The 12,245-nt window shown below is 33.8% G+C and overlaps 1 protein-coding gene across 1 annotated transcript in view; it reads right to left on the reverse strand.

Annotated features, from left to right (window-relative positions):
- Positions 1-12,245, reverse strand: part of USH2A (usherin) — an 809,712-nt gene that overhangs the window by 739,702 nt on the left and 57,765 nt on the right. The window contains exon 3 of the mRNA XM_033195653.1: positions 6,359-6,491. Coding sequence (XP_033051544.1) covers positions 6,359-6,491 — 133 coding nt within the window. The remainder of the gene's footprint in view (positions 1-6,358; positions 6,492-12,245) is intronic.

The raw sequence follows: 12,245 nt of genomic DNA on the forward strand, positions 1-12,245 counted from the left end.
GTACCTATCTCTTTTCTGATTAGAGAGGTGGCATGGAGCCTGGCTCATTAGGCAGAAGTAATGAGCCAGTCTATATGCCATCTCTAATTAGAGAAAAGATACAGTAGGCACGACTGTACATATAAATTGATAGAATAAAGATAAAAGTTATTTAAAATATCTTTTTCCTTCTGTAGCTCTTAAATGACCAGAACGTAAAGGAGAAAATTGTAATAAAAACTAAATAATATTTGAAATAAACTGGTTTCCTGTTACATGTTTTCTAATCAGAAGTGAAATTTATTTCTACACAGTTTAAAAATAACATCTTCAGTTCACACTGTCATTTTGAAGCATTAATCCAACATTTAGTATACTGAAGTAGAATAGAAGCAAGCCATTTTAACCCTGTAGGGCATAGTGGACTAATTTATGGCACTATCAAATACTTTGAGCAACATTTGGTGCAATAAAACACTTTTAGAAGTACTAATGGGGATTAAATATTGAAATAAGGCTCACAAGATTTAATGTGTTATTTAAAAATTCTGCACACAGAGTATTTCATAAAATTATACAATATACTAATTACTCAAACCAAGTTCCTAAATATATAAGTTCCTTAAAATATTGCTTCTTCACATATGTTTAGCTTGATCTAAGAGCATACACAAACTAAAGTAATAGAGTCTTCATATTTTCTCTTTTGATTGGTAAAACAATCATATGGAAAGATGGTGTTATCCCTATCTTATTGTTTTACAATAAGAAAATAGATGTTCAAAGAGTTTAAAAATAGTTACCACTTAATGCACATTTACTATACAACAAGCAATATGTTCTAAACATACATCATCTCACGTAATTCTTATAAGATTCCTATGAATTACATATTAAAACACCATTTAATAGATTAGAAACCAGACTTAAAAAGAGAAAATATTTTGATCAAAGAAGCACACCTGGGTGATATTTAAACCAGAGCTTGGCAATTTAACCACAGTGTTTTGAATATCAAAAATATATACCTTCTTTTTTAAAACTAGACATTGGTCTAATAACTCAGGCCATAGAGAAAAACAAAACTAACATTTTATATTATTTTGGAATTAATAAGTGCATCAGATACTATCTATAGGAGGTATTTATGGCATGTCCAATACATACATTTATTACAAACATTCAAAAAGAGTTGAGTTCCTGATATGTGCAAATGATAGGACTGTGTACCTATTAGAATTAATAATGAGTTCGACAAGGTCACTGAACATAGGTAAATATAAAAACTGATTATATTTTAATGTAATAGTAACAAAATTAGAAAATGAAGTTCAAAAACAATACTAAGTATAATTGCATGAAAACCAACAGGCCAAAAAGCCAGAACACTGACAATACCAAATGCTGGTGAGGATGTGGGGCAACAGGAACTCTCTTTCACTGCTGATGGGAATGTAAAATGATATAGTCATTTTGGAAGACAATTTTACAGTTTCTTACAAAACTAAACATATCTTACCATACGATCCAGTAATTGCGCTCTTTGGTATTTATAAGCTGAAAACTTATGTTCACACAAAAACCTACACACTGATGTTTATAGCAACTTTACTCATAATTGCCAAAACTTGGAAGCAACCAAGATGTCCTTCAGTAGGTGAATGAATAAATCAACTATGGTATATCTAACCATTGAATATTATTTAATACTAAGAAGAAATGAACCACCAAGCCATGAAAAGACATGGAGAAATCTTACATGTATATTACTCAGTGAAACAAGCCAATCTGAGGCTACATTATTTTTTATTCCAACTATATGATATTCTGGAAAAGGTGAAAATACAGAGACAGTGAAAAAATCAGTGATTTTTAGGGAGTGAAACTACTCTGGAGGATACTGGAGTAGTGAATACTTGTCATTGTACAACACCAAGAGTGAACTCTAATGTAAACTATGGACTGTGGGTGATAATGATGTGTCAATGTAGGTTCATCAATTGTAACAAATATACCCTATATTGCTCTGGTGAGGGATACTGACAATGGGGAACGCTGTGCATGTGTAGGAGCACAGAGAATACTGGAACTCTCTACACTTTCCACTCAATTTTTCTGTGACTCTAAAATTGTTCTAAACAATACAGTCTATTAAAAAGTAAAACCAATGAATATGTTTGAACAAGTTTAACAAATAGGAGTGAGACCTCTATACAGAAAACTTAAAACATTGCTGGGAGAAATAAAGGAATATATTACATTTACGGGCTGGATACTTGATATTGTTTAGATGGCCATTCTCCCAAATGCAACTTACTAATTTAGATCTCAACAGAATTTTTAAATGAAAATTGAAAAACTGTTTCTAAAATTCATATATAATAGCCAAGACAATCTTAAAATAAAAAAAAGTTGGAGAACTACTAGATATGAAGACATGTATGAAGCTACAGTAATTAAAACTAAATATTTTGATCCAAGTATAGTCAGACAGATGATCATTGGGGCAGAAAAGAAAGTTCAGAAACAAATCCATCTTCACATGTACAGATACCTGATTCATGACGTTATCACTGCAGAATGGTAGAAACAATGATTTGTTTCAAGAAGCAAGGTTTTCTAGGTTAATTATGCATTCAGGTGGGAAAAAATTTGACCCCTACTTTATATAATCTCAGAAAATCTATTCCAGATAGAACATAGACTAAAATTTGAAAAGTAAAATAATAAAGCTTCCTGAATAAACTGTAGGAGAATATCTTCATGATATCAGGGTTTGCAAAAATAGTCTAAACAGAACACAAGAAGTATTAAGTATAGAACGATGACTAAATTAGACTCATCAAAATTAAGAAGCTCTGCTTATCAACAAATACCATCAAGAGAATGAGACTATAAGCCTTAGCCCAGAAGACCATATTTGCTATCATGTACTTGTCAAAGAACTCATATTCAAAATATTGAAGACCTCCAATAAATTATTAAGAAAAACACAAACTGTCCAATTAAATATTGGCAAAAGGCTTCACAAAAAAGCACATACACTTGGCAAATAAGCCCATGAAAAGATCTCAGTATCACTAATGATCAGGAAATGCACTACCTGGCTACCAGAATGACAAAGAATGATAACATCTGGCAATACTAAGAGTTGGTAAGGATGTGGAACAACTGAAATCCTCAAATATTGCTTGTTGCGACACCCACTTTGGAAAACTTTTCAGAAGTATTTCCTAAAGCTAACAATATAACTGCATACACTATGGAAAAATCTCATTGGCATAGTGTTATGCAAAAAGAACACAAAAGAGTACCTACTTCATGATTTTATTTGTATGATAGTTCAAGAATAGGTAACATTAATCTCTAGTTATAGAGGGCTACATTGATGCTATTCTGTTTTTACCTTTACAGTGGATGTTCATTAGGGGACTCTGAGATTCTGGTAATGTTCTACAACTTTTTCTAAATGAGAATTACACAGGTGTACATAAATATTAAAAACTCATCAAGTTATACCTTTAATTATTAGCACTATCTTGCATACATGTTTTGTTTTGCTTAAATCTTAAAAGATTACTTTAAAATGTCTAGACCACAAAGTTCATAAGCCATCTAAAAACTGAAGAAAACACATACAGCATAATATTCTTAACATAAATGAGTTTTTATAAATAAATAAGGAATTATAGAGTATAAATATGGGCACATTGTATGAATAACGAATTCACAAATGAAATGCAAATGATCAAGACATATGTGAAAAGCTACTCAAGCTCATTAATGGCCAAATAATTCTAAGTCAATATTCAACAATATTTTTCACTTAGAGGAATGGCATGGGTGAAAAAAAAAGTGGATAATTTGTAAGGTTAGTTAGTGTTTAAGGAAACAAGTACTTGGCTATATATTTTAATGAAGTTATAAATTTTCACAGCCTTTCTGGAGGTAGCCTGTTGTTATGCATTAGAACGATCTCTGTAATATGTATTAAAATATAAAATGACCATGTACTTCAACCCAGCCATTCAATCTCTATGTAATTATTTCTATTTTAGGGAAATACTTATAATAACGTTAATAATAATAATAGTATTATTTACGCCCAGGTGTGGTGGCTTATGCTGTAATCCCAGCACTTTGGGAGGCCAAAGTGGGTGAATCACCTGAGGCCAGGAGTTCGAGACCAGCCTGGCCAACATGGTGAAACCCCATCTCTACTAAAAATACAAAAGTTAGGTGTGGTGGCACACACCTGTAATCCCAGCTACTCAGGATGCTGAGGCAGGCGAATCGCTTGAACCTGGGAGGCAGAGGTTGCAGTGAGCCCACATTGCACCACTGCACTCCAGCCTGGGGGACGAGCGAAACTCCATCTCAAAATAATAATAATAATAATAGAATAATAATAATATTATTATTTACTAATATAGTTTAGTATACATTCTTGTTTTTTTCAATATATAGCATATATGTTATCTTCTTAAATTACATGGCAAAATTTTAGTGTGAGAAAATATAAACTACATAGTCCAGTTAATTATATGTTAATATTATTTCTCAGTTTTCACCTAATACTGTATAGTCCTACTTTAACAATGCTGTACATTAAAATCCAGCCCTATGCCAGAGAGAGAAAATATAGTTTATATACAGGCATTGTGCTTAGCACTTCATTCATTCAATCATTTAACAAATAAATATTGAGTATCTACTACATGGCAGGTGCTTGAAACACAGTAATGTTTTATATGACGTTGCTTCATTTGATCCTTACATTGGCTCTATGGGGTATCAATATTATCATCATCATCATTTTAAAGTCAGGGTGACTACACTTCAGAGACATTAAAATACCTTGCCAGCCTTATAGCTAGTAAGTGAGGAAATGGGATGTGAACTCACGCAGGTTGGCACCAATGTATAGAATATTAAGGTAACTGCTCAAATACATATGTATGTATGTATATGTCTATGTATATGATTGATAGGTTGATAGTTGATATATATAAATAGAAATGTGGATATAGACACAGATATATACATATATGTAGATATATATAATATTTTCTATAAAATAACTGCTAATTATACTGAAACATTAAAAAACCCTAAATGTTCACTATAGGAACTGAAGAAATATGGATAGCAACTATACAATTGCACACAATGCAGCCATCTTAAATGAGAACATATATCTAAATGAGAAGATACATTGACATGGAATGTTGTTTATAACATTTGAAGGAGAAGTATTTATTTTTAGAGGGCTCAGAGAAAGCATATGTATTGTAATTTTATTTTTGGAAAAATATATTTATAACTATATCTCTAGCTAAAAATGTACTAAAAATCTGGAGGAGTATAAAAAAGTTCAACTATATGTATCTCTGAAGATAGAAATATGAAAAATACTTTTAATTTCACAGAGTTCTGTATTGTTTAGATTTTTTTATAATGAGCATATATTATATAATAATTTAAAATAATATTTTTATTTTAATATGTAGGCATTTTAAAGACCATTGTACTAGGTATTTCAAGATAATTTCTTATTTCAACTTCTGGTTTTATTCAATATATAGTATATGATATCTTCTTAAGCTATATGGCTCATTTTTAATGTAATCAATGTAAACATTAGTCCAGTTAATTACATATTAATACTATTTCTCAGGTTTCATCTAATACTTTGTAGTCCTACTTTAACAATGCTGTACATTAAAATGTAAACCCCTCAAAAAAGAGAGACAGAGAGGAAATATAATTTATTACACATTGAAATTACTTAAAAACTAATCAGAATAAAGAAGTTTCTATTTGAAAGTTTCCCAAATGTAGTAAGTTAAATAGTAGACCCCAAAAGATCTATTATCCACCTGGAACCTGGAACTGTGACCTTAATTTGGAAAAAGAATCTTTGCAAGTATAATTAAGGAACTCAGGGTGAGAGCCTCCTGACTGTGAGTGGGCCCTAAATCCAATGACAAGTGTCCTTATAACAGAGGTAAAGGGGAGAAGTTTCAGAGGAGAGGGCCACATGAAGGCTGAGGCAAAGATTGCAGTTGGGAAGCAGCAAGTAAAGCAACACTAAGGATTGCCAGCAGCCACCACGAAGAGGGAGACATGGAGTGAATTTGCCCTCAGAGCCTCCAGAAGGAACCAACACCGCTGAACCCTTAATTTCTGACTTTCAGCTTCCAAAACTGTGAAAAAAAAAGTTTTACTTTTATTAATCTGCCACCCAGTTGGTGGTAATTTGTTCAGTAGCTTTAGAAGATGAATACATGTAAATATTTTAAAATATTATTTGTTTGACACATTTTTAAGAACAATGTAATTGGATGAAATAAAAAACATTCTGAAGTCGGAAACTTACCATTTAAACTCTGTCCTATTTGCACAGTACCAGATGCAAAATCTGTAATTGAACCACTTAGAATTCTTGCATCGAAAGGTGTGTGATCCTTCTCCACGCCATTGATAAAGAAACTGATTTTTGTCTGATGCACCTGTAAGAAATTACTACCATTATTATTTTAAGTGCATAAACTTTTATTTTATAATAAACACATTTCAGCAGTTTTTCTTAATTAACTTTATTTCTTCTTTACTTTGTTCAGTTGGGAAGACTGAAAACAATATTTTAATAGCTCAATGATATCTCCTTGTGTTTATCTAGATATAAACCTATATAGTGTCATTTTGTGCTGTGATGATATCTCCCAGTGTGCTCACAGGTGTACATAATAGTTGGTCCAATACATATAACAGCTCTGATTGCCATGCTTTTACAGAGTTTTTGAGGATATGTTACTTCTTTATACACAAATTAAATTTGTTATGGCTATATTTGGAAATAAAGCAGAATGAGTACAAGGGGGAGAAATAATTAAAACCACATATAACAACAAAGAATTATATGTGGATATAATTCAAGCTACTAGGATCAAATATTTCTTGAATTTATTGTCTTGGGTATTGGTATCCGGTTGGTGATTTTCAGGTCTACTTTCCCAATGTAGGATAACAAAAATGTGCCAATCATATTCTAGACTAATCAATCAAGCAAGTAGCCTAATAACTGCATATATTAGGGATTAGCATTTTTTTTCCTGTAAATAGCTAGAGAATGTTTTTTTCTCTGCAAGTCAAATGATTTGGTTCTGTGGGCCAAATGGTTGCTGTCACAACTGCCCAACTCTAATGCTGTAATGCAAAAGCATCCTCAGACAATATACAAACAGATGAGCATGGCTGTGTCTAAATAAAACTTTATTTATAAAAATAAGTGGCCAGCCAATTTGCCCCACAGGTTGTAGTTTGGTAACTCTTGGATTACATGATGAAAAAGCTATGGGATTTTTGTTATGTGACAGGAGCCCAGAATAGCCAATTCTATCAAACTTTTATGCAAAACACCCATAGATACCTGCACAAAATCTTTAATTGCATACACTTCTAAATAAACTAATCAGCTGTTTGGACATCAACTTTATCTCTGCAAATAGTCTTTTTGTTCAAATGCTTTTAGCTGAAATGTAAAAGGAATAATTGGTACTCTAGTGAAGAAGCTAAAATGGCAAATAAAAGGGTCTGGAAAGGGGAGGGGTTGAGAGGGAGAGGAGAGAGTGAGATTTAAGGTCATGCAATGGAAAGGTTGGATGCTAACATTTTAATTAAAATGATAGCAAACCATTCAACATGCTATTCTGCTATGGACTTTGAGTGATAATGATGTATCAATGTAGGTCCGGCAATTTTAACAAATATATCGCCACTCTGGTGCAGGGCTTTAATAGAGGGGGAGGCTGTGGGTACGTGGGGGTACAGCATGTTTGGGAGATCTCTGTACTTCCCACTCAATGTTTCTGTGAGCCTGAAACTACTTATACTTTTAATGCTTTTATGTTAAAAAGACTTGCAATAATTAATGAAGATAAATATTTATTCTCAAACATCTTAAAATCATTATGTGAACTATTGCCTTAAAAATCTTTTTCAACATCCCCCTCAACAAACAAAACAAAAGAAAATAAAAAACCAGGAAGTTAATACAATAATTACTTGGTAATATTGATTTTTTCAAAAAGTTACCCAAAATGCCTTTTCTCCATTCTAACTACCCTACTTTCATTTAAACCATGTTCTTTCTTAAATCCATTGATCTAGTGTTGCATTTGATTTCATTTTAAAACAAAGCTTTAATATACCTCAAATCATATGCCAAGTCCTCAAGGGCCTGGATATATTCCGCTTTGTTGGGTAGTGGGGCTGCATTTTTTTTTTTTTTTTTTTTTTTTTTGCATCCCATTTTTTACAGCCTGTTACTGTCATTTGGTGTTTGACTGTTATCATTATAAAAGATACAGGCTTTTCTACTTTGTTATTTGTAGCATTATCTCATGTTTTACAACATCTTTGCACAACATGCAGGCACATGAAATATAACTAGTGAAAAGTTCTCGGTGGTATTAATGCATAAAAAAGAATGTGGTTCCATCTCTACTGTCTTTACCCAGCCAAAAGCTGATGAACAGCCAATTTTCCTTTATCACATTAGCACAGCCATGAGGGAAACACATTTGTTCTAGTCAGCTACACTAAAGATACTATTACCAATCTAACATATACATGTTTTATATCAGCAGTATTCTCAGAGCATGAGAGAGCCAACAATATATTAACACTAGCATGACAGTTTATTTAAGAAAAGAAAATTGTCTCTGTAGAGGGACAGAAGTTAGAAATGTATGGCTAAAGCTCAGTGTCACTGGTCTAATAAAGGTAATAATTCTTAGGCTTTCTTTATAGCAAGTAACACTCCTGTGACAGTTCTGTCATATCATTCAAATAAAAATGTTGTCTTTTACAAGTTTAAGTGCACCTTTATTTTGAGTCAGATAGAAAGCATGTTTTTGATTTTCTGTATTCACCGTATTATATTTGTTGTCAAGAGTTCAGGACCTTCTTTTTTATCAACTCATCACATATTTGCTTAGTAGAAGAATTCTGTGTCACTTGCAGTGAATTCCAGGAGGATATTTTCACTTTGTAGGTACTTAAATAATGATTAATGATGATCCCAAACCACTCTCTGCCATCGCCCCCTCCCCTACCAACCACCTTTCCATGCATAAGATTAAATCTTCTTTGGTTTTTCTGCACCGTGTTTTATGTTCCAAGATTCTCTAAACTACTTTACAATTCTGATCTGGGGCCCCATCACCCTGAAGCTGTAAAGACTGAGGTGGATTTTTGCAATAGCTCATTCTGATGGTCCCCTTGCTAGTTATTTAAGGGAATACATACAATGGAATTTCTGATTTGTGAAAAGAAAGCCTTTTGCTACAATAAACTTCACACCTATCTCATTCTCTAGCTCTATGAGGATAAGAGGAGCTCGTACATGTTTATTGGTGTGTCTTGAATGAATGAACTGACAAAACCAGTAGCAGTTGTAGAAAAGTCTTTCAATCCCCTTCATAAGAGATCAAAAAACACTTTGGAAAGATACGGAGAAGGTCATGCTCAAATCTTCATTCTCTTCAGTTTCATATTTGATTTTAACCACCTTTTTGGTCACATTGTGTCCCTGTGATAGATTATACTCATCCCTTTGAGTGTAAGAGCACACTAGATTTTTTAAAGTAGAATTCTTGACACTATCCTCCCACTCTCATGTTTGATTAGTGAGAACTATAATTCAAAAGTCCAGAAAGTTACATAATAACTCAGTAGCTACCAAGGGGAAAATAGAATCAAGTCCACCTAGACTAGAGTAATTTTCCACAATCATCTGTTCCATTGAAATGCCAGATCTTTGGTGCCATTTTACTCCTGCTGGCCATCAAAACTGAAAGAAACTGCTGACTCAGGCTGAGAAATAGAGAGACAGAGTACCAGTGCTGAATATCTTACCGGATAAATGGTATTCCCATTGCCTACATTCTTCTAAATTAAATTGAATTCATAAAGCATCAACTCAGTACCCACAGTGGCCCTATGACCTACACCAACAAAAGTTAAGTTGTCATCCTTTCTCTCAAGGAGCTTGTATGTATGATAACAACAGAATACATTTTAATATACTAGATAGTGTTTGAATCACAAAAAATGATGATGATTGTTTCTAACTTAAATACTGAATCTTAATGCAGTCAAGTAGGATTATCTTTTCCAAGGAGTTGTTTTGAGAAATTATGTCTTAATTTGTTAATATGTGTGGTGTATAACATATTTTTGGACCTTCTCTCTGTAACTTGCTTTCCCGGAACCAACTTAGAAGCTTCCCAGGAAGAGCAGTTTTATTAATTTGGAGGGCCTCATTTAAAGCAAAACCATTTTGTGCATTCAGAATAACACCTTTCTAATAGAATAACATGAAGTGATTTGACAACATATCTTAAATTTAAATTTACCCTCAAAAGATCATGATGGATGATACGAATACAAGGAAAATAATTTTGAATGCTAAGAAATTCAAACAAAAAAGAAAAACCACTGTGATATGAATCAGAAGAGAAAACTTTATGGAGGAGAAAAGTCTTGGACTTTCTGAAATAGAAATTGCCCTGAAATAGAAAGTTCTATTTCTAAGTGAAAGAAAGATTTGCATAAAAAGATTCCACTATTCCATCCATAATTTTTAAGCTAAAGTAAGGCAATGTATCCTGAAAACTCTATAAGTTTATTTTAAAATATCACATGTATGTTGTATTACCCTACCTAGGAACACGTGGAATCCCCACACGTCCCATCCAATTGGTTACCATCCTAAACCTAAGGCCTTCTGAGTTTTTCCTCACTCATCTCACCCAATTTATTTCTAATCTTCGCCAACAGCCAACCTCCAATCTAATTGGTAAAGTTTCCTCACTGTCTGATGATCACACATCATTTAATCTCATGATGTGTCCAGGCTATTTCCATATAGGCACTTAACTAAATTTTTAGTATTTTTCAAAACACACATCTCAAGTCCTCTATTCTCCAATAATTCTTTGCCACTTACTTTGGCATTGCAAAATTAGTTAACATATTAAAAAGCTAGTATGAGCCAGGCATGGTGGCTCACACCTCTAATCTGAGAACTTTGGGAGGCCGAGGCAGGCAGATCATGAGGTCAGGAGTTTGAGATCAGCCTGGTTAACATAGTGAAACACCATCTCTACTAAAAAAAAAACACAAAATGTAGCCAGGTGTGGTGACACATGCCTGTAGTCCCAGGTACTTGGGAGGCTAAGGCAGGAGAATCTCTTGAACTCGGGAGGTGGCGGTTGCAGTAAGCCAAGATGGTGCCATGGCACTCCAGCCTAGGTGACAGAGTGAGACTCCACCAAAAAAAAAAAAAAAAAAGAAAAGAAAAAAAGCTACTATGTCAGCCATTGTTCTAAAATATGTATGCATATTCATTCTTTTTAACTTTATAGCTACCTAAGACAGGTTTATTTTTTTCTCCATTTTAAATATAATTAAAAAGAAGCACAGACGATTGAAAACAAAAATTTGGCCTGGCACAGTGGTACGCGCCTGTAATCTTAGCACTCTGCGAAGCCGAGGTGTGCGGATCACTTGAGGTGAAACGTTCTAGATCAGCCTGGCAAACATGGCGAAATTCCATCTCTACTAAAAATGCAAAAAAATTAGCCAGGTGTGATGACGCATTCCTGTAATTACAGCTACTTGGCAGGCCGAGGCAGGAGAATTGCTTGAACTGGGGAGGTGGAGCTTGCAGTGAGCGGAGATCGTGCCACTGCACTCCAGCCTGGGCCACAGGGTGAGACTGTCAAAAAAAAAAAAAAAAAAAAAAAAAAAGAAAGAAAAGAAAGAAAGAAAAAAGAGAGAGAGAGAAAAAAAAAGCTTAGCACGGTGGTTCACGCCTGTATTCCCAGTAGTTTGGGAGGCCAAGGTGGGTGGATCACGAGGTAGGTAGAGTCCGAAATTAGCCTGGCCGAGATGGTGAAACCCCGTCTCTAATAAAAATACAAAAATTAGCTGGGTGTGGCACCACCAGCTAGCTGGGGTGGCACGAGATTGTAATTACCAGCTACGTGGGAGGCTGCAGCAGAGAATTGGTTAAACCTGGGAGGCTGAGGTTGTAGTGAGCCGAAATCGAGCCACTGAACTCCAGATTGGACGACAGAGCAAGACTGTCTCAAAAATAAAAATAAAAATAAAAATAAAAATAAAAAATCAGAGTGCTATAGAAGGGTGACTAGTGGTTTCAAAGACAGTTTTAAACAGCTAATTTAATTAACAAGTTA

The sequence above is a fragment of the Trachypithecus francoisi genome, unplaced genomic scaffold, assembly GCF_009764315.1.
Source record: "Trachypithecus francoisi isolate TF-2019V2 unplaced genomic scaffold, Tfra_2.0 Lachesis_group5, whole genome shotgun sequence".
NCBI classification, from domain to species: domain Eukaryota; kingdom Metazoa; phylum Chordata; class Mammalia; order Primates; family Cercopithecidae; genus Trachypithecus; species Trachypithecus francoisi.